The 24,789-nt window shown below is 35.7% G+C and overlaps 1 protein-coding gene across 5 annotated transcripts in view; it reads right to left on the reverse strand.

Annotated features, from left to right (window-relative positions):
- Positions 1-24,789, reverse strand: part of APLF (aprataxin and PNKP like factor) — a 145,558-nt gene that overhangs the window by 36,209 nt on the left and 84,560 nt on the right. For all 5 annotated transcript variants that reach the window (XM_037807214.1, XM_037807217.1, XM_037807213.1 and 2 more), the window contains 2 exons: positions 12,244-12,578; positions 3,836-3,961 (listed from right to left, as the gene is read on the reverse strand). In XM_037807214.1, the coding sequence (XP_037663142.1) occupies positions 3,836-3,961; positions 12,244-12,578 (461 nt within the window). The remainder of the gene's footprint in view (positions 1-3,835; positions 3,962-12,243; positions 12,579-24,789) is intronic.

Genomic DNA, 24,789 nt, shown 5'->3' on the forward strand with positions numbered 1-24,789 from the left:
AAATAGCAGTTAAACAATCATAGCTAACATCCTCCAAGGATCTTTCTTGAACTGTAATTAAAATTAATAAAGAAAAAAAAAAAAAAAAAGCTCTTAAGGCTTTATCTGCAACTAGAACCAGGACACTAAAAATTCAACAGAAGAAAAGCAAATAATATACCAAGTATATATAGATGTATCTACCAAATATAGATAGATAGATAGATAGTATGAAATTTTGTATTAGCACATGTGGATTACTGACCTTGGAGTATTTTACTTGACCACTCCCTACTTTGAATTCTTTTAAAGATATATATGATTTGGAACTTGTAATTTGCATGACATTATTATTCTTAGCAAGGCTTTGTACTTTTTCTTCTACTCAAGAATAAGCATATTTGCATGTAAGGACCAGGATGGTGGCATAAGACACTCCAGGGTGCCATTCCACTACAGAATGCCAAGGACAAGAAGAGAGTTCTAAAAGCTGTAAGAGAAAAGTAATATATTCTGCACAAGGGAGTCCCAATAAGATTAAGTGTCAATTTCTTATCAGATAGAATATAAGATTATATCAAGGTTAAATTTATTTAACTTGCTATAATGGCATTTAAAGTGGTAACATAAAGTAAATATCCTTGTTCTTAGGACATTTTCATGGCAGTATTAAGTGTATAAGGAGCATGATGTACACAACCTACACTCAGAAAATAGATTGTTCAGAAATAGATTGATAAATAGACCAACAGACAGACAGTCAGAGAGATGGAGTGATACAGAAAATATGGCAAAATGTTAAAACTGGTGGATCTGGGTAGGTATCTTGGGTCTGGGTATGTTGGGTTTCTCTGTATGGGGTTTGTATTAGTTTCGCAACTGCCTATAAGTTTGAAATTATCTCAAAATATATAGTTAAAAACTGGGTAAGTAAATACATACAATGGAAACATTTTAAAAAAAATTCTTATCAGAAACCATGGAGACAAGAAGAAAGCTGCCAAATTTTTTAAAAAGCTGAAAGAAACAACTGGTAATCAAGAATCTTATCCAATGAGATTGTTTTTTAAAAATGAGGGGAGATTAAGACATTCCCATATAAATAAAAATGGAGGGAATTCATCACCACTAGACCCTCCCTACAAGCTGTGTTAAAGGAATTTCTTCAGACTGAAAGGAAAGAATACTAGACAGTGGATTCAGGTGGCATAAAGAAATAAAGACCTTTGGTAAAGGTAATTATATGGATAATTATAAATGCCAATACTCCTAAATTTTTAGGTATGTAACACCACTTTTTACTTCTTATAAGTGCATAAAAAGTAGTGATAAATCTAAGGTTTTAGACATACAATGTATAAAGATACAATTTATAACAAGTATAACAAAAAGGTAGGGGGACAGAGAGGTATAGGAACAGTCTATGTATGTGCTATTGAATTTAAGTTGGTGTCAAATTAACCATAATTGTTACAGATTTAGGGGATAAATTTAAGTCCCATGGTAACCTCAAAGGAAATATCTGAAAAATAAATACAGAAAAAAAAAAAAGAGAAGGTACTCAAAATGGTACAACACAAAAAAATCAAATAACTATGAAAGTAGGTATTAACGGAAGAATTGAGGGACAAAAAAGGTCTAAGACTTACAAGACCAAATAGCAAGACAGTAGAAGAAAGTCCTGCATTATCAGTAGTTGCTTTAAATATAAATGGATTAAATTATCCAGGCAAAAGCAGAGACTGGCAGAATGGATAAAAAAAAGCATAATGCAAATATACGCTGTTTACAAGAGGCTCACCTTATTCAAAGAAATAAGAAAGTTGAAACTGAAAGTATGGGAAAAAATAAATCATGCATATAGAAGCCAAAAGAGAGCTGAGGTAGCTATACTAATTATCAGATGAAATAGACTTTAAGTCAAAAGCTGTTATGAGGGATTTAGAAGGTCACTATCTACTGATAAAGGGGTCAATTCAACAAGAAGACATAACAATTTTAAACATATATGTGCATCTAATGGCAGAGCCCCAAAATATATGAAGCAAATATTGACAGATTTGAAGGCAGAAAGAAGCATTCCACATTAATAGTAGAAGACATCAATACACCACTTCCAATAACAGATAGAACATCTAGACAAAAGATCAATAAGGAAATAGATGGCTTGAATACTATAAACCAACTAGATCTAACAGACATATATAGTACACTTTATACAACAGGAGCAGAACATACATTCTTCTCTAGTGCATAAGGGTCATTCTCAAGGATGGACCATATCTCAGGTCACAAAACAAGTCTCAATAAACTAAAAAAATACTGAAATCATACACTGTATCTTCCATGACCAGAATGGAATGAAACTAGAAATCAGTAAGAGAGAGAACTGGAGAATTCACAAATATGTGGAAATTAATGCACTGTTAACCAATGTTTCAAAGAAGAAATCACAAGGGAAACTGGGAAATACCTTGAGGTGAATGAAAACTTACATACAACATACAAAAACTTATGGGATGTGTGAAAGGCAGTGTTGAGAAGGAAATTTATATCTCTGATTGCTTACATTAAAAAACAAGAAAGATCTCAAATAAGAGACCTAACTTCACAACTGGAAGATTCAGAAAAAGAAAAGCAAATCCCAAGCAAGCAGAAGGAAGGAAATAACAAAGATTAGAGCAAAGATAAGAGAAACAGAGAAAAACATACAATAGACAGAATCAACCAAATCAAAAGTTTATTCTTTGAAAAGATATACAAAATCAACAAACATTTACCTAGACAGAGTAAGAGAAAAAAAAAGAGAGGACACAAATAACTAAAATCAGAAATGAAAGGTGGGGGCATTACTACTCACCCTACAGAAATAAAAAGGATTATAAGGGGATACTATGAACAACTGTATGCCAACAAATTAGAAACCTAGATGAAATGAACAAATTCCTTGAAACACTCAAGCTGTCTACACTGACACAAGAAGAAACAGAAGATCTCAATAAACCAATAACTGTGAAGAGACTGACTCAGTAATCAAAAACCTATTAAATAAAAAACCAGTAACAAGAATTGGAGAGGACGTGGAGAAAAAGAAAAACTAATTCATTGTTGGTGGGAATGTGCACTGGCGCAGCTGCTGTGGAAAACAGTTTAGTGGTTCCTCATAAAGTTAAGTATAGAATTACCTTATGATCAGGCAATCCCATTTCTATGTATACAACCAAAAGAATTGAAACCAAGGACTAGAACAGATATTTGCACACCAATGTTCACAGCAGCATTATTCACAATTCCCGAAAGATGGAAGCAACCCAAGTGAGCATCAACAGATGTATCGATAAACAAAATGTGACATAAATACATACAATGAAATAGTACTCAGCTGCAAAAAGGAATGAAATTTTGATACATGAGACAACACAGATGAACCTAAAGACATCATGTTGAGTGAAATAAGCCAGACACCAAAGGACAAATATTGGTGATTTCATGTTTTAATTGGTACAGAGTTTCTGATATGGGTGATGGAAAAGTTTTGGTAATGGATGGTCATGATGGTAACACAATTTTGTGAATGAATTAACACCACTGAATTATATGTATTAGAAAGTGGGTATAAAGGGAAAATTTGATGTTGTATATATATTACTAGAATAAAATTAAACAAACAAAAACCATAGGACTGTACAACACAGAGTGAATTCAAATGTAAACTACAGACTACTTAATTAATAGTGTAATTACAGTAACACTGTAACCAAGATACTACTCTAATGCAAAGTGTTATAATAGGGAAAACTGTGTGTGTGAGGGGGGGATTTATGGGAGTACAACCAAACATTTCAGATTTACATACCTATAGCAAGATGCTCCATAGGGACATTCAGGCTGGTCATGAGCCTCATCCTGAGGCATATCTTGTAGACTTCCATAATCACTGTCACCTGGGTGGCTGAAGTGTTGGAAATGGACAGGATTCTTCCTACGGGGGTGACAAATGAACTATCATTAAAAATAATTAGTGGGATATTATACTAGATTTTTAGTGAAGTTAGCAAGAAACTAAGCAATACACATCTGATTATTCCAGAAGGTGAACCAACATCTTACCTTGCTAAAAATAAAGTTCATGACACTAATCAGTATAGAATTTTCATGGTAACAATGAATTTATAGTGACAATGTGGTAGGTCATGATTATTAATGGACAATCTGCAAACAGAACTTTATATAAGATATATGTATATATAATAAGTATATGAAATGAATATCATAAGTATAAACAGCTTTTAAAGACTTTTACCAAAGTGAACATTCACAAGCACCCTCTACTGAGATTAAGGAAAAAAAAGAAAAAAAAAAAAAAAACCAAACAGAACATTACCAGAATTCTAGAAGTCCCCATGTGCCCTCTTCCAATCATTAAACCCATTTTACTACCCAAGGGCAACCAGTATCCTGTTTATTAAAGCAATGGTTCTCAAAATTTTGGTCTCAGTATTCCTTTACACTCTTAAAAATTATGAAAATTCCAGAGACCTTGTGATTATGTGGATTATTTTCCCTATTAGAAATAAAAAATGAGAAATTTTAAATATATTCATTTATTAAAAATAAAAATAAACCTATTGCATATTAACATAAAGCATGTGTTAACATAAATAACCCCTATCTTCCAAATAAAAAATTTAGTGAGACAAAGCATTGTTTTATATTTTTGGGAATTTCTTTAAAGTCTGGCTTAATAGAAGGCATCTGGCTTTAATCAGTAACAATAACACACTTCATGTAGCTTCTAGGAAACTACATTTGTAAAGGAATAAGAGCGGTAAAAGGCCAAAAAATTAGTCTTAGTATTATTATGAAAACATTTTTGACCTCACAGATTCCCTGAAAGCATGTTGGGAAACCCCAGGGGTTCCCAGACCATATTTTTGAATTGATAATCTAAAACAAGAGATTAGGGTTGTTTTGTTTTGTTTTTGCTTTTTAACTTACTTTGAAAAATTTCATACCTGTAGAAAAGTTGCAAGAATAATACAAGCATCCGTATGCCCTTCACCTAGATTCACAAATTGTTAATATTCTCCCACATTTGTCTGATGTCTTTCCATAAATATCCACATACTATGTTTGTTTTTGTTTTTTGTTTTGAAACATTTGAAAATAAGTGTCAGACAGCATGACCTTAGGTCACTAAGTACTTCAGTATGCATCTCTTATGAACAGGGACATTGTCTTATATAATCCAATACAATTTTCAAACTCAGGAAAGTTAACATTGACTAATAAGTTATCTAACAGGTCATCTACAAGTTATGCTAATTGTCCCACAATGTCTCTTAGAGCAAACCTATTTTCCTCCTTCTGGCTCCAATCCATTTAGCTTTTCATATCTTTTTAGTTTTCTTTCATCGGAACTGGTCTTCAGCCTTTCTTTGTCTTCCATGACATTTTTGAAGAGTATGGGTCAATTGTTTTATGATTGTACCTCAATTTGGGTTTGACTGATATTTCGTCATGATTAGGTTCAGTGTATCCAGCTCAATGTTTGTTTGTTTTCTTCAACTCAGTTTTATTGAAATATATTCACATACCCTACAATAACCCACAGTATACAACCAATTGTTCACAGTATCATCATATAATTGTGCAATCATCACCACAATCAATTTTTGAACATTTCCAGGAGATTAGTTTTTAAATGCAAATCACATCTCTGCATCTGGAATTTATGTTTAACAATTAATCCATGTTGCTGCATGCAACAGCAGTTCATTTTCATCGCTGTGTAATATTCTGTTGAATGAAGCTGCTACCATTCATTTATTCATTCTACTGCTGATGGACTTTTGGGTTCATTCCAGTTGTTGCTTACTGTAAGTACTACCTCCATGAACTTCCCAGTATAAGTCTTTTAGTGCATACATACGTGCATTTTCCAGGGTATATGCTCAGGTTTGGGATATTTCCAGCTTTCTAAAGCAATTGTATCAACTGTCACTCCCCCCTAACAGGTTATTAGAGTTCTAGTTTTTAAGATCCTCACTATCACTTGGTGTTGTCAGGTTTTTTTTTTTCAGCCAGTCTGGTGGATATATAGTAAAAGCTATAGCAGAAATTGGCAAACTATGGCCTACAGGCCAAAACTGGTACACTGTCTGTTATTGTAAATAAAGGTTTATTGGAACATAGCCTCACCCATTTGTTTATGCATTATCTTCTGTTGCTTTCACACTACAAGAGCAAATGTGAGTAAATGCCACAGAGAACATATGGTTCATGAAGTAAAAATATATATATTCGGTCTAGCCCTTTAAAAGTTTGAGAACTCCTGTTCTACAGCATTGTGTTTTAATGTGTTTCCCTAATGTCTAATGAACTTTAGCACCTTTTCACATGCTTAGTGGCCATTTGCATATCCTTTTTTGTGAGGTACCTTTTGCCTATTTTCTTTTTTTTTTTTTACTGAATTGTCTATAATTTTCTTATTGATTGATATTTATTTTGGATACAAGTTCTTCATTTGATATTTGTATTACAAATACCCTCACCCACTTTGTGACTTGACTTTTCACCCTTTAAATAGCATATTCTGATTTTTTTAAAAGGTAATATTAATAGATTTCATTTGATCAATGGACTACATGGTTATAATTATCATGTTTTATATCCTGTTTAAGAAATCACTGTCTACCCCAATACCATAATTATATCTCCTACATTAGACTCTGGTAACTTTATTTTATGTTTTACATTTGGATTAAAAAGATCATCTAAAATTGACTTGTGTGACAGGTATGGGACAGGGGTTAAGATTTATTATTTTTCACATGAATAGTCAATTACCAAGCACCACTGATGGAAAAGTTCATGCTTAACCCACTGCTCTGCAGTGGCACCTTTGTCGTAAAGACAGACATGAAGGCTTGGTTTTGGATTCTGTATTCTTGTGCACTGACTATGTGTCTACCCTTCTACCCAATAGTACATTGTATTTTATAAAGTAGCTTTATAATAAGGCTTGATATTTGGTAGTGTAAGTCCTTCAACTTTTCACTACAAGATTAGTTTGGGTATTCTAGATCTTCTGCTGTTCCACTGTATAATCAGCTTGTCAAATTACCCACTCACACCCATAATCCTACTGGGATTTTGATAAATATTGCTCTGAATTTATAGATCACTTTTCAGGAAATGTATGTCATTACAATATTGAGTCTTCCAATCCATGTGCATGATATATCCCCTATTTAATTAGGCCTTACTAATTTCTCACCATAATGACTTCTTTGTATACATATATAGCACATCTTTTGTTAGATTTAGTCCTAGATATTTAAGGTTTTGATAATATTTAAGTGTTCTAATTTTTAAACTTTCTAATATTTTGTTTCTGGTATATAGAAACATACGTTTTTGAATACTGACTTTGAATCCAGTGAGCATGCAAAATTCACCTACTGATTCAAAGAGTTTCTCTGAAGATTATTCTGAATTTTCAAGGTATATATGCATGTCATTTGTAAATAATTATTATAGTTTTATTTCTTCCTTTCCAACCCTTATCAGTTATTTCTTTTTCCTGTCTTATTGTACTGGCTAAGATCTCTAGTACAATGTTGAATAGGAATGGTGATAATGGGTATACTTGTTTAATTCCCAGTATCAGAGGGGAAACTTCAATATTTCACTATTAACTATGACATTAGCTGTAGGATCTCATATATATCCTTTATTACACTGAAGAAATCCCTTCTATTTCTATATTGCTAAGAATTTATTTTCATAAACAGGATGTTAAATTTTTACAAATGATTTTTCTCAATTTATTGATCACTACAATTTTTCTCCTTTAACATGTGAAGGTGGTAAGTTATATTAATTGATGCTCAAATATCAAACCAACTTGTATAAGTCTAACTGGAATAAAATAAATAAAACATTGTTGTGATAGAGCTGGATATATAGCTGGAATCAATTAGCTAATATTTTATTTAGAATTTTTGCATCCATATCCCTGTAAGATTTTGGTATCCAGTTTATGAAATGAAATCGGATGTGTTCCCTCTCTATATATTTGGAAAAAGTGTTAAGAATTGAGTTTTTCCCCCTGTAAATGTCCAGTATAATTCACTGGTAAAGCTATCTGGACCCATATTTTTCTTTGTGGAAATGTACTTAATTATGGATTTATTTCTTCAACAGATATAGGACTACTTTGATTTTGTATTTTCAATTGTGCCCATTAAGATTTATTCCTCCTGGGAATTTGTCCATTTCTTCCAGATTTTCAAATTCATTGGAATAAAGTTCAGTATTCTCTCACTATCTTTTTAATGTCTCCAAGATTTTTAGTGATGCTCCTATTTTCATCCCTGATATTGGTAACCCTTCCACCCTGTCTATTTTCTCTCCCCCCTCCTCTTTTTCAATCTTTCTTGGGTTCATCAATATTTAATTCATCTTTTCAAAGAAGCAACCTTTGGCTTCCCAGTTTTCCCTAATGTGTATCTATGTTCTATTTCATTACCATCTTCTCTACCTTTATTACTTTCCTCCTTCCACTTTCTTTGAGTTTAATATGTCATTCCTTTTCTAATTTCTTACAGTGGAAGCTTAGATCACTGATTTTCAGTCTTTCTTCTTTTCTTATATATGCATTGAAGCTGTAAATTTCCCTCTAAGCCAACTTTTTGGTATATCACACAAGATTCAATATGTCACACTGCAGTATAATTTAGTTACAATATTTTCTAATTTCATTGTGGTTTCTTCTTTCATTCATATGCTATTTAGAAGCACGCTGCTTAATTTCCAAACATTTGGGGATTTTCTCCTTTTAACTGATGATCGATTGTTAGCTTAATTACACAGTGCTCAGAAATACTATTATTTTAGTGTGATTTCAATCCTTTAAAATTTGTTGAGATTCATTCTATGGTCCAGGATATAGTTTATTTTCAGAAGTGTTCCAAAGGCACTTTAAGAAAATGTTTTTCTTCAGGTTCAATGCAGTGTTCTAAATACTTCAAATAAGTCAAGTCTGTCAATAGCTTTATTCAAATCTACATTTTACTGATTTTTTTAATCTGCTTAGCCTATGACTTGCAGAAAGAGTATGTTAAAATCTGTTATAATCGTGGATTAATTTCTGCATTTAATTGTCAATTTTTGCTTTTTAGTCTGCATTATTAGGTGCATACAAATTTAGAATTTTCATATCAATGACTACTTTATCACTATGAATTGTCCCTCTTTACTTTAGAAATGCTTCTTGCCTTAAATTCTACTTTGTGTGATACTAGCATGCATTTGCAAATTCTTATGGTTTATCTTTCTCCAACCTTTTAATTTCAACTTTTATATGTCCTTATACTTAGGATGTGAGTCTTATAAGCAGACTAAGATTTTTGCCCTTTTCATCCAGTGCAACAATTGTTGTCTAACTAGGAGTATTTAAAGTCTTTACACACAATGTGATTATTGGCAGAGCTGGGTTCAACTCTAGTATCCAACTATCATTTTTTCTCCATTTATTCTACGTAGTCTATGTTACATTTTCCTTCCTTCCTTGCCTTTCTTGGGTTGATTATATTTTTAAAGTATTCCATTTCCCCATTTCCATTAGCTTGTTAATTACATAATTACTCTTTTTCTGATGGCTACCCAGTAATTAGAACATGCTTCTTTGACTCATTAGAGCTTGACATAAATCAGAACTCTTATAATTTCCCAGATATTGCAAAGACTTAAACACTTTTATTTGCTTTTATCCCCATTTTTGTGCTATTTTCATATGTTGTAATTTCACATATATTTTACATGCCACAAAAATTGTTTCATATAATCAATATTCATTTATATTTAGTCTCATATTTACCCTTTCTATTGCTTTTTATTCTTCCTGAATGTCCCTACTTCCATATAGCGTTCCTCCTATTTGGCAAACACTGAACTCTATTTTTGTTGCCCAAGCCCATGAGATTGCCCAAATCTCTGCTTGGTCTATTAGCCCTCAGCCTGAAACACTAAAAAATTGGTGAATGCAGCCTCAAAATCCTGGCTGCTTTCACAGTTCTATGATGTTTTCAAGTGTGAGTATTCAGCTTTCCTTGCTGTTCTCGTGACGGCTCTGTCTTCAACAAGATACTCCACTTTTACCAGAGATAAAAACTTTATTTTATATACTATTAACTCTTAAAAAGTTTGTATGATCTTATACAGATAAAAGGTACAAGTTATAATTAAGATCTAAATTTCATAAGTGCTAATAAGAGACATTTTAACCTCTGCCCAATTTTTAAAAATAGCTTACTAAGGGAACCATATACTATTAAGCAGAAAAGCATATGATCCCAAAGAATAAAATTTTTCAAAACGATTTTTTGGGGAAGCAACAGATCCTTCAAACAAGTTGTTATTTTGTTTCACAAAAGTATTGAAATAAGATGCAACTGCTTTAGACATGCTGATTATGAAGTGTGTTGTTAGAAGTGGTGAATATTTGAATCTAAAATTCAGAGCAAAAATCTGTGTTGGAAAAACAGATTTGGAGGTAATAAATAGCATGACATCAAGGGATTGAACAAGACTACTCTTAAGGAATAATACTTTCCTAAAAGAAATAGAACATACAAATACATAATTAGGAATCAAATATAATGTTAAAAACAGTATGAGGCAAAGAGTTGTGTAGAATAGGCAATGAGTAATTCGGAGGAGAAAGGGTATGTTAGAAAATGACTCAGGAGTTCACTGTCAGCAGGGTTTTAGAGCCAGACCAGGGCAAGGAAAAGAGAATAGTATGTACAAAGGCAGAAAGGCAGAAAGCAGCATGGCAGACCCAAAGAATTATGGTAGTTTAGGGTTTTCTGGACCATGCTAGTAAGTCTGGATTTCAGCCACTGAAAGATTCTCTACAGGACAGTGATGCAGTCATATTTTCTCCCGCTCTTTTTTCTTTTTCCTTTGTTTTTACTTTCTTTGCCAGACCACTTAGCAAACAACAAGAAATATGAACTTGAGAGAAAATGTGGAAATTTAGGAGATTATTCACTTGTCCAGAGAGAGATGATGGCATGAACTAAAGCACTGAAGCTGGGGAGAAGATACATTTAAACAATTTTTATAATGCACATATATAATGAGAATTCAACATACGTTATTTTCCCCTTTGTTACAAATATAAACACTGTTTGTGGTAAATATTTCTCAGGTATTAATTATGAATATTAAAAATGGTGAAAAAATTAAAATCACTATGTATAAGCTAGAACTAATTAAAGTAAACATGTATCATCAAATATGAATGAATGAATTCATCACCTTTACGAAAGACAAACTACAATGTTGAATGACAAACAGGATTTTTCAAAATCCAAAGTAATACAAGGTATATATATTTCTATTCTACAAGTTTATAAGTAAGTGTATATCTAAAGCCATTTCAAAAAGACAAAATTGAATCTAAATACATAAATTAGAACTGTTGAAACAGAAAGAAATGATTATACACAGGGCTAAAATAGCAACTCAAAAAGATAATATAAATGTGAAATTAACAGAATATGTGATGTAAATATACTTGCATAGAAGACAGTAAACTCGGCTGTTAAGATATTTGGTTTAATAAGTTGGAATGGCAAAGAAATGCTTCTGAAGTAAGGTTGTGTAATTATAAACATGATATTACTACAAACATAGATGAAACGATAGCCTAGAACTAAGGATTTATAGGAATATAATTTGAGTCCACAAAATGTGAAATTAGATCATATAGTCCAATGTAATCACATAAAGCAAGTATAGGAGTGTCCAATCAGACCAGAAAATATATATTCAGTTGTTTTAGAAGAAACTAAGCTTCTTATACCTACAATATGCCTAAACATAACCTAAAACTTTCTTGATAATTACACACTATATAGCAACTATGTATGAGGCCTTCTCTCTAATCTCTAAGACTTTGAATAAGCAAGTATTTAGGTCAGACTGATTCAGTTTTCAAGTCTGGATTCCCCAGTATTCAGATCCTTGTATTAGTCCACATTGCTACCTATAAAACATCTAATTCTCCAATTTACCTTAAAAAGTTCTAGCAGGATTTACTAGAATGCATAGTGAGAAAGTGCAAACCAGTAATAGTAGATAAAGCTCCTAAACTTACACAGGTCACTGCCTTTAAAATGCTATAGCAAATAACTATATAGCTACATGCTATTGAAATACTGGAATTGTAGTCCACCTGTAATTTCTTTTTACCTGTAGCAGTTTGCTCCATACATGCAGGATGTCCTCTTGACCTTGTTTTCTTCAGAATCTTGTGGAACTGAGACAGTCAGCTTTGCATGCAAAGTTTCATGACTGGAAAGATCACAATTAGACTCAGGATGAGAACTTCGAGACTCGTTGTATAATGATTCCCCTTGGGCACTTGAACAACTCTCAGAACAGCTCAGTGCCTTGTCTTTTTTATTTGGTGTTCCTTTACTGACAATTCTGTGTTCAGAAACTTTACCCAGTTCCTTTCTTTGTGTATTTGTAGTATTCACCTCTGTGTTACTTAATGTGATTGCAGAAAATGATTGCGGCACTTCCTATAAAACAATCAGAAACAAATGAAAAATTTTTACATATTAAAAATAAATTTAAGTTCAAAAACTTGAAACTACAAGATTAATGCTATATGTATACATTAATAAAAATTTACATTTAAAAAACCTCAAGACTCACATTTTAAAGTCATTAAAATTACCAATATCTCCTAAGTCTCTAGATTGATATTTTTTTAAACTGCAGTTATTAGAAAATGAATTTCAATTGTATCAAACTTTTACATTCATGTCAAATGTTCAGTGAAAAGTTACCAGAAAAATACTAATGAAAACATAAGAGAACATAGCATTTGCTTTCATTTGAACATAATCTTTTCTAAAAAACCTACTAGGATCTTAAATTTCATTGTTCAACAATGTGTCATGCTTTTAACATGCACTTTTCTTATAATTTCTTATAAGTTACTACAATTCTTCATTTCTACGCTCTAAATGTAATCATGATATTTTTATAGCTGAATGATAAAACTGTTCCTCACAGAAAAAAATCTTGCATGAAGCTGTTATGGCCAACTCAGAAAACAAAAAAAACTTTCCTTTGATAGGGTCTAAATAAAGTTTTAATTTAACCTATTAAAGGTGCTATGAACCATTCGCACTGTAGAACCTTTTAAATTTGCCTCTACCACCAGCACAAAGAGTAAACTTAGTTTTATTCTATTAAAAATGACCTCTTAAAATTACTTTTATTTCCTATGCAGTGGAAACATAGCTCAGAAAAAAAAAAAAAAAAAAAAATCCCCCTGATAACCATTTCTAGGATGTGATGACAAGATACTAGATACACATGATTTTCACTCCCACTTATAACTAAGGGCCCACCTATGTTGGCTGCCATCTGGAAACAGCTGCTTTGCAGCTTAATATTTGACAACTCAAATTTATCAAGAAGGTGTTATTAGCATGACTTCTTTTAGACTAATTAAGTGTTTTGATTTTTTTTCTTTTTTAAGAAACACAGTATGTGACTTTAAAATACTATCCAAACTAACTAATCATCTTATAAAAGGAACTTAGGTCTTACCGTGATTCTTATATAATACATAAACTATGAGAAACACAACCATTTGGCTACCTCTTGCAGCTGACAATCAGTTGGTGGCATTTATGTCATATCCCCGTTTTAGTTTGCTAATGCTGCCAGAATGCAAAACACCAGAGACGGATTGGCTTTTATAAAAGGGGGTTTATTTGGTTACACAGTTACAGTCTTAAGGCCATAAAGTGTCCGAGGTAAGGCATCAGCAATCGGGTACCTTCATGGAGGATGGCCAGTGGCGTCCAGAATACCTCTGTTAGCTGGGAAGGCACGTGGCTGGCATCTGCTCCAAAGTCCTGGTTTCAAAATGGCTTTCTCCCAGGACGTTCCTCTCTAGGCAGCAGTTCCTCAAAAATGTCACTCTTAGTTGCACTTGGGGTATTTGTCCTCTCTTAGCTTCTCCAGAACAAGAATCTGCTTTCAACAGCCGTCTTCAAACTGTCTCTCATCTGCAGCTCCTGTGCTTTCTTCAAAGTGTCCCTCTTGGCTGCAGCTCCTCTTCAAAATGTCACTCACAGCTGCACTGAGCACTGAGTTCCGTTTGTCAGCTCATTTATATTCCTCCATTGATTAAGGCCCACCCTGAATGGGCGGAGCAACACCTCCATGGAAATTATCCAATCAGAGTCATCACCCACAGCTGGGTGGGGCGCATCTCCAAAGAAACACTCAAAGAATTACAATCTAATCAACACTGATAACGTCTGTCCACACAAGATTACATCAAAGATAACGGCGTTTGGGGGACACAACATATTCAAACTGGCACACCCCCTAAACCACACACTGTTCCCCAGCTTCATTATTCTCATCTAGACCCCAATCCCATCCCTCCTCCACTAGAGGACCAACAGACACATGCCAGAGACTGGAACTCCAGTGGGAATGGGTAACCTTGACCCAATTCCCTACTTGGAAGTCTCCCACTGGATCAGCTCTCACCAATTTTCTTTTCCCCTACTCAGGTAGTAATGGAATAGGTCAGCAAATATGTTGGCTAAGCAGATGTTCCATAAAACGCCTGTCCTATTCCTACTGGCATCTCCAAATTGTGTTTCTTTCTCTTGGTTCTAGAGAGGGAGGATATCACTTCCCCCCACAAACATTGCACTCCTCCAAAGCTTAAAACCTTCTCACAGTCCCCTTTGTATAAAGTTGGGGAAAGGGATGGTTTTCATTGCTGGGGATCCTTTCAAACACAGAATACTTATAATTAGTACCTTTTCCCCCAGCTTTGGGCCTCAACAGAAGTTTGGAGCCAGTAGAGAAAAAAATCCCACTCAATATCTTGTCACATTTATTATAGGAGGAAAAAACTGGAAACAACCAGAGAACTGGTTGAACAGATTAGAATATGAAATACTATGCAAATGTTGCCAAGAATGAGGTAGATCTATCTATATATATCTAATGTTTTTTTAACTAAAAAAAGAACAATATATAATCAAGTTAGCTTAAAAAACAATCCCTATATCTCTCTGTATGTGTACTTACTTGTATAAATCCAAATGAAAAGGTTTCAAAGGATGCAAGCCAAAATATTAGCAGATCAATGGAACTGAAGGTTGAAACAAATCAAAACTTTCACTTTTTATTCCATTCTTTGATGATTCTATTTTTAACCATAACCATGTATTATTTTTGAAATGAAATGGATAGTATATTTCAATTCCCTTTACTTCCATGAAATGTTAAAAAAAAAAATTAATCCTCATAAGGAATACATTTAACATGTTAATTTATTATAAAAGAGAAAGGAATGATAAGGCCACACATATCCATACTATGGATCAGGGGTGCTCAAACATATCTTAAGAGACACAAAAATCAGAATTCATAATGCCCTTTATGGAACTCCATGAAACACTGATATACAGTAGATCCCTGGCCCTCAAAAATTTAACATTCATGATTTCAATTATTTATAAATGATCCCCCAAATCCATTACATGCAGTAATTTGTAAGTTTGCTGAGACATAATTTTGTACTATGCCAACTGCAAAGCTCATGAGCTAGAGCAAGTCACTGAACTGTTGAGTGAGGAAACAGGTAATATGGAAGATAATCTGTACTTGAGAGAAGTAGAGAAAAGGCACAGAGCTTCATATTTCGTAACAGCCACAGGGTTCATTACCTAGATGGAGTGGAAATGTGAAGAATGAGTATGGGAAGCTGGATATTCATGAGAGAGAGGCCAGAATATCTTGCAATGCAAAAATACATGCCAGAGACTTCAGAGACTGAGCACAGGGCTGGTAGAAAATGACTTTGGTGCTTGGAGGTGGCTGGAATGTGTCATCAAGGCTATTAAAACAGTCCCTTAACTTACTCAACAAACTCTCCTCCACCTCTTAAGATTTAATGTACTACAAGTGACAGGTTAAAGTGCTTCCCCCTTACAAGTTCAAATAGGTAAATCTTTAGCATATGGATGACACTGGGTTCCAATTTCATTCACGGCAAAATTTTTGAAGAGACCATTCTTTCCCCCATTGAATGGTCTTGGTGACCTTGCTGAAAAGCAATCGGTCACAGATGTTTGGGTTGATTTCTGTACTCTCAATTCCATGCCATTTGCCTACAAGTCTACTCTTATGCCAGTACCACAGAGTTTTGGTTACTGTAGCTTTGTAGCAAGTTTTAAAATCAGGAAGTGTGATTCCTCCAACTTTGTTTTTCTTCATCAATATTGTTTTGGTTATTTGGTGACTCTCGTAATTCCACATGAGTTTGAGGATTGGCTTTTCCATTTCTGCAAAAAAGGCCACTGGAATTTTGATAGAGGATGCTATAGATGGCTTTGGGGAATATTGCCCTCTGAACAATATTGTCTTCCAATCCATGAACACAGTATATCTTTCCACTTAATTAGGTCTTCTTTAATTTCTTCAAGCAATGCTTATAGTTTACAGTACACAATTCTTTCACTTCCTTGGTTAAATTTGTTCCTAATCTGTTATTCTATTAGATGTTACAGTAAATGGAATTGTTCTACTCATTTTCTTTTGGGATTGGGCACTGCTGATAAATAGAAACCCAGTGGACTTTTGTATGTTGATCTTCTAACCTCCAACTTTGCTGAATTCATTTATTAGCTCTAGTAGCTTTTCCTGTATGTGTGTGTGTGTGTGTGTGTGTGTGTGTGTGTGTGTGTGTGTGTATTCTTTGGGATTCTTTCCATATAGAATTATGTTCTCTAAAACTAGGGATGGTTTTATGTCTTCCCTTCCAATTTGGGTGGCTTTTATTTCTTTTTCTCACCTAATTTCTCTCTGGCTATGCCTTCTAGTACAATGCTAAAAAAGCAGCATTTTAAACAAAAGGCATCATTGTCTTGTTCCTTGTCTTAGGAGAAAGCTTTTAGCCTTTTACCATTGAATTGAGTTTTTTTTTTTTTGTTAAATGCCCTTTATCATATTAAGAAAGTTCCCATCTGTTCCCAGTTTGCTGGTTTTATGATAAAAGAAATTTGAATTTTGTCAAATGCTCTTTCTGCACCTATTGAGATGATCATGTGTTTCTCCCCCTTCATTCTATTAATATAGTGTATTACACTGATTTTCTTTGACTGAATCACCTTTGCATTCCTGTGAAAATCCCATTTTGTCATGCTATAGAATCCTTTTAATGTGCTGCAGATTTGATTTACTAGTATCTTGTCAGTGAATTTTGCCTCTACTTCCTAAGGGATATTGGTCTGTAGTTATCTTTTCTTGTATCTTTGTTGGCTTTGGTAACAGGGTAATGCTGGTTTAATAAAATGTGTTAGGAAGTGTTCCCTCCTCATACCTTTTGGAAGAATATGAGTATGATTTGCATGAATTCTCCTTTAAATGATTAGTAGAATTCACCAGTGAAGCCATTTGGTTATGGACTTTTCTCTCTGGGAGATTTTTGGTTACTGGTATCCCTTTACTTGTTATATAGTTCCACTGAGGTTTTCCAAAATTCTTGAGTCAGTTTAGAAAATCTGCATGTTTTTAGGAATTTTTCCATTTCATCTAGATCATATAATTTGTTGGCATACAATTATTCTCAGTATTCTCTTATCATCCTTTTAATTCCTATACATTTGTTGGTAATGCTCCTGCTTTCATTTCTGATTTCGATTTCTTTGTCAGTCTAACTAAAGTTTTGTCATTTTGTTGATATTTTCAAAGAAACAACTTTGGTTTCATTGATTCTCTTGATTGGTTTTCTATTTTCTACTTCCTTAAGCTGTAAAGGAAGGATGTTTTGAGGTCTTTCTTCTTTTTTAATGTAGGTATTTACAGCTAAAAATTTCTGAGCACTGCTTTTACTGCATCTCATAGCTTTTGGTATGTTGTTTTCATTTTCATTCATCTGAAAGTATTTGATAATTTTCCTAGTGATCTCTTCTTTGACACACTGGTTATGTAAGAGTATGTTATTTAATTCCCATGTATGCAAATTTTCCGGTTTCCCTTCTGTTACTGGTTGCAGGTGATATTTGTATGATTTCTGTTTTTAAAAATTTATTGAGATTGTTTTATGGCCTAATATATGATCTATTCCAGAGAATGTTCAATGTGTACTTGAGAAGAACATGTACTCTGTTCTGCACATGTCTATTAGATATGGCTGGTTTACTGTGTTCCTACAATCCTTAATATGAAATATTAAGAGATTTATTAAAAGAATTGGCTCATGCAACTGTAGGAATTGGCAAATCCGAATTCTGTAGGGCAGGCCACAAATTGAGAACTCGATGGTGATGTTGAATTCCCCAGGGAAGGAGGATGGCTGAAGTAGAGACAGAAATTCTTTCTGACTGCTGAAATCATCAGTTCTCCCTTTAAGGCCTTCAACTGATTGAATGACACTTCTCTCATTGCTGAAAGCAATCTCCATTGTTGATGGTGGAAATAATCAGCCACAGATGCAATCAACTGACTAAGGATTTAGATCCATGAAAAACCCTCACAGTAACAACCAAGCCAGGGCTAGCTTGACCAAATGGATACCATAACCTAGCCAAGTTGACACATAAAATCAACCATCACAAGAGCCATGCTATAAACCATTCTTAACCCAAATGGGCAATCAGGAGCAAGGAATATAAGATTTTTTGACAGGGTGAACCAATACTGAGGAGCTCTCAGGAATACAGCACTATTTAAGAGACAGCTTTGTAAATGAGTGTTATATTCTTCACTTCCCTTGCTTTTCCTATGAAAAAAATGAGCAGATATCTATGTGCAGAGAAATGCTATACTTATCTGCAAGGTTATTCACCTCAGCAATTATTACTGGGCTTTTGGATTGCTCAATGTTACCTCACCAGGGCTCCCATAGCCACTTAATAATTTATGACGTGTGAACCCAATAACTAAGCAAAGGTGTATTAGTTAGGGTTCTCTAGGGAAACAGAATCAACAAGAAATATCTGTAAATATAAGATTTTATAAAAGTGTCTCAGGCAATGGTGGGGATGCACAAGTCCAAATTCCATCGGGGAGGATGCACAGTCCAAATTCTGTAGGGCAGGCAGCGAACTGGCAACTCCGATGGAGGTGTTCAATGAACTCCTCAAGAAACGCTTCTCTCACTAGCTGAAGAAGTGAAGGTTTTCTCCCTTTCTCCCTTAAAAGTCTTCAACTGATTGGATTCAATCCAGCTGATTGAATTCTCTCATTAAGGAAGACACACCCTTCACTGATGTGATCAGTCACAGGTAGAGTCAATTGACTGATGATTTAATAAACCAGCCTTCTGGTTTATTAACAAGCCACAAATGTCCTTGCAGTAACAGTTAGGCCAGTGCTTACTTGACCTGGACACCATCACCTGGCCAAGTTGACACACTGAACCTAACTATCACATAAGGTAATACCACTTGCCACACTACCTACCAAAATCAATCCCAAGGCTCAAATAAGGGTACATTATAAAATACCCAAAGACTTAAAAGTAAAATTTAAATTTGGTCAGACAAATATATATGGGGGGTGGGGGGAAGACATACACTGCTACAAATTGTTGGCTTCATATGCCCCCTTCAACAACGTCTAGTCTAGTATATCAAAACAGAAAAGTAGACGGGGGTTAAGGCAGTAACTCCAGTCAGATTGAAGGGAATACATAGAAGCTGGCTGAAGCACACCCCAACTTCTCTATCTTTCTGGAATTTACATGGGGCAGTAGGGCAGTGTATAGATCAAGCCACTAGATGCACTGAAATTTTCGAAGTCCCTTCTTACTCACATCTGCTTATGGTGTACTCCAAGATTCCCATTGATTTCAAGCCATTCTCACTCTTTAGATTTCTCTTGACTAACCTAGAAATACTACCAGGTTTTTCCCCCTTGTTTCTGTATTTACCCAGATCCTATTATAGTACCCAAAAAAGTAGCCAGGTGCCTACTGTTTGTTTCTCCTTAACCCCCCCCCCTTCCTTTCATTCACCTGATAATGAGTGGGCACATGACCCAGAAAGAACCATTATCTCACCTCCCTGACCACTGTGATGGATCTGATAATCCAAGTCCCTAGAACTTAACTCCAAACCTACCAAATAAGAGCTCTCTTTTTCCTCAAGTTACAAAACTGGATGACATGAGCCTTCAGTCACCTGTGACCATGTTGCACACCATGTAAAGAAAGCCTGCCTATAGTGAAGAATGATTCAAGAAGCAAAAATGGGAAAACCACAGACCAACCTGATAGTGATCAAATCCCTGGTCCCGATTAGTTCCTGTGACCTACAGTTCTTTGCTTTCCCTTCTGTCTTAGTTTCCTAGTTGCCATGACAAATACCACACAGTGGGCTAGCTTAACAACAGGAATTCATTGGCTCACAGTTTCAAAGGCTAAAAAGCTTGCTTCCCCTGGAGTCACGAGCATATTGGTAGGCTGGCAATCCTTGGGTTCCCTGGCTTTCCCATCACTAAGTGATGTTCTCTCCTTTCTCCTCTGGTTTCACTGATTTCAGCTTCTGGTTCCTTCCTGTCACTTTTTTGCTGTAAGGCCTCCCATAATAAGATTAAGACTCATCCTGATTCAGTTGGTCAAACCTTAACTAAAAATAACATGTTCATTTGAATAGAAAGTGAGATACGGTAGGTTAGTATAGGCTGCAGTGAAATAGTGACACATCCCAGAGTAATTTGGGCAGATAATAAAAAATATATTTACAGCCTCCCCCTCCCCAGCGCCGAAGATCTGGGGGAAGGTGCGGATGTGTTGGACATCCTCACCTGGACCGGTGTTGATGTTGTCACAAACATTGGGACTGGAGGTTTGATGTGCTGAGCCCTCGAGCATGGGACTTGCCCTTATGAAGCTCATTACCACAAAGGAGAGTCTAAACTTGCATGTAATGGTGCCTAAGAGTCTCCCCGAGTACCTCTTTGTTGCTCAGATGTGGCCCTCTCTCTCTCTGAGCCATCTCGAAAGGCAAACTCGCTGCCCTCCCCCCTACGTGGGACCCGACTCCCAGGGGTGTAAATCTCCCTGGCAATGCAGAGTATGACTCCCGGGGATGAAGGTGGACCCAGCATCATGGGACTGAGAGTATCTTCTTGACCAAAAGGGGGATGCAAAATGAGACGAAATAGTTTCAGTGGCTGAGAGATTTCAAATGAAGTCGAGAGGTCACTCTGGTGGACATTCTTATGTACTATATAGATAACACCTCTTAGGTTTTAATGTATTGGAATAGCTAGAAGTAAATACCTGAAACTACCAAACTCCAACCCAGCAGTCTGGACTCCTGAAGACAATTATATAATAATGTAGATTACAAGGGGTGACAGTGTGATTGTGAAGACCTTGTGGATCACACCCCCTTTATCTAGTGTATGGATGAGTAGAAAAATGGGGATAAAAACTAAAGGACAAATGAGGTGGGATGGGAGAATGATTTGGGTGTTCTTTTTTCACTTTTATTTTTTATTCTTGTTCTGGTTCTTTCTGATGTAAGGAAAATGTTCATAGATAGATTGTGGTGATGAACGCATAACTATGTTATCATATGGTGGACAGTGGATTGTATACCATGGATGATTGTATGGTGTGTGAATGTATTTCAATAAAACTGAATTTAATAAAAAAATAATAATAACATGTTCAATCTATTTATAATAGGTTCACACCCACAGGAATGGGACTAAGATTAAGAACATGTATCTTTCTGGGGTACATAATTCAACCCACCACAGTCCTCCCTCTGGATTCCCAAGACATGTCCTCCCCATATACAAAGTACATTCATTCCATCAAATGCCCCAAAAGCTTTAAATTATTTCAGTAATAATGCTAATTACAAAGTCTCACCAAAAATCAGCTAAGGGCGTGGTCCATCCTGGGGCAAAATTCCTCTGAGTCTGTGGGCCTATAAAGCCTAGAAAACAAGTTACCTAGTTTTAAAATACAATGGTGGGACAGGCAAAGGGTAAATATTCCCATTCTAGAAAGGAGAAATTGAAAAACAGGGGCCACAGTTCTCAAGCCAGTCCAAAACTCAGCAGAGCAAACTCCATTAGATTTTTTTTACATATACACTTTTATTTTTTAGTTTTTTTCTCACTACATTTTAAGGTCTGTGATTCGTCTGTGGATCGATGTGCTAACCTCCATGCATGCTGAGTGCAGCCCCACCCTTTCTGAGCACTGGAGTGGTGGTTTCCCTCTGTCCAAAAACTGGGGTATAGGCTCCAACCCCTCCAAGCACTTGGGTGGTGGCCAAACTCTCCCTGAACACCTGGGCAAAGATCCCACCCTCTCTCAGCTTTTGGGTGATAGCCAAATTCTCCTCAAACCTCAGGGCAGGAACCCCACCCCTCCAAGTACAGCGGTGGACTCATCCTTTCCACACACATAAGAGGGCCCTCTTTCTTTCTTTTAGGGAGGGGTGGGTCCTCACTCTTGGCTCAAGGAGAACATTTTGGTCTGTTCCTCTGCTTCCATGGTACTACCCTTACAGTCATTCTTTTTCAATTCATCCCTTCTCTGTCCCTTTCAGTCCAAGATGGCAGTGCTTCAATTAATACACATGTTGCAAAACGTCAGCTCTGCATGCAGTTCAAGGGAGTGAAAACCATTGGACAGTAAAACTTTCCACAGATTCTTCCTGGTTAACTGAATTTCCAGTCCTGACTTCATCTGAGATGTCTGACTGGATCCATGTTGACCCACACCCTCTCCAACAAAGGGTTTTTCAGTTATACCCTGAGAGGGAGCCCTGTCCTCTGGGGGCTCACTTACCAGAAGCTCAGGGAAGTCCCTGACACGGCTGCATCTGGTTCTAGTCTCAGAACACACATCTGGATGGGCCAAGAATTTTTCAAACCATCACTTTCTGATTCCTTTGTGCTTATGAGTTTAATTTTCAGGTTATTCTTTTCTTCTTGCATTTTACTATAAGCTACAAGAAACCAGGCTGTACCTTCCAACTTAGTTTGGAAATCTCCTCAGCTAAATATCCAAGTTCATCACTTACAAGCTCCACTTTCAATCCAACATGAGGGTATAATTCAACCCAGTTCTCAGCTACTTTATAATAAGGATCACTTTTCCTCCAGTTTCCACTAGCATATTCATCATTTCCTTCTAAGGCCTCTTTGGAGGTACCTTTAATGTCCATATTTCTACCAAAAGTCTTTTCAAAGCAAGTTAGGTTTTTTCTACCAAGCACCTCACAATTCTTCCAGCCTCTATCTATTACCCAATTCCAAAGCCAGTTCACATTTTTAAGTATCTGTAATAGCAGCAACCCAACTTTCTGGTACCCAAAAACTGTCTTAGTTTCCAGGCTGCTCTAACAAATACCTCACACTGGCTTAACAACAGGAATTCATTGGCTTTGGTTTCAGAAACCAGAAGGCTTCCTTCCTCCCAGGGTCAGAAGCATCCTGGCTGGCCACAATCCTTCGATTCCTTGGCCTTCTCATCACATGGTGACGTCCTCTCCTTTCTGTTCTGGCTTACAGTGACTTCCAGCTTTTGGCTCCTTCCCATGGCTTTTTTTTTTTTTATGAGACCTTCAGCAATAGGACTGAGACCCAACCTAATTCAGTTGGCCACACCTTAATGAAGAATAACATCTTCTTCAAAAAGTCCTATTCACAGTGGTTCACAACCACAGGAATGGGATTAAGATTAAAAACATGTTTTTCTGGGGTACAAAATTCAACCTACCAAGCTTTCCATAATGGAAACTGAACTATTCTGATATCTTTGTGTGGTAAACAGTCTGCAAATATGTCACCAACAATTTCTTCCATCCCTCTAGACACAAGTCACTCTCCCCATCAAAAGGTGGAGTCCATTTTCCTTCCCCTTGAATCAAGGCTGTCTAGGTATGATGGTTAATTTCATGTGTCAACTTGGCTGGTTTATGGTGTGCAGCTGTTTGGTCAAGTAAGCACTGGCCTGATTGTTACTGTGAGGGTATTTCATACATGGATTTGCATCTATAATCAGTTAATTGCATCTACAGCTGATTGCATCCACAATCAACAAAAGAGACTGCCCTTAGCAAGCAATGTGGGGAGTCTCCTCATCTAATCAGCTGGAGGTCTTAAAAGCCAGAACTGAGGCATTCAGAAATCAGAAGGAAGAATTTCTGTCTCAAGTTCAGTCGCTAGTTTCCCCTGAGGAATACAGACTTGTCAGACTTCAGAATCACCTTTATTGGAATTTACCAGGCTGTGGTCTGCCCTACAGAGTTTGGACTACAGAGCTTATGGCCAGCCCTATGGTAGGGTGAGCCACTTCCTCATACTAAATCCACCCCATGCCCTCTCTGTTTTCTCTGGAGAACGCTTACTAATACACCAGATGACTTACTCTGACCAATATAATGCAGCAAAAATGACACTGCACCAACTCCAGTCCTAGGTTGTAAGAAACCTGGCAGCTTAGCTGGGTCCAGCCAACCCACAGGATCATAAGAAATAATAAATCATTGTGGTTTTAAGCCACTAAGTGTTGGAGCAGCTTGTCTCACAGCGGTAGACAGCTGATACACATTACAATACTATTTTGCTTAAGTAGATTCAGTTAGGCTTCCTTCAGTCACTTACAACAGAATTCTAGTTAGATAAATAAAGGAAATATCATTCTTCTCTTTAAAGTTAATCAATTTAAGCACCCTCACTTTCATACCCAAATTAGACTTTACATAACTGGGA

The sequence above is a fragment of the Choloepus didactylus genome, chromosome 17 (assembly GCF_015220235.1).
Source record: "Choloepus didactylus isolate mChoDid1 chromosome 17, mChoDid1.pri, whole genome shotgun sequence".
In the NCBI taxonomy this organism is placed as follows: Eukaryota; Metazoa; Chordata; class Mammalia; order Pilosa; family Megalonychidae; genus Choloepus; species Choloepus didactylus.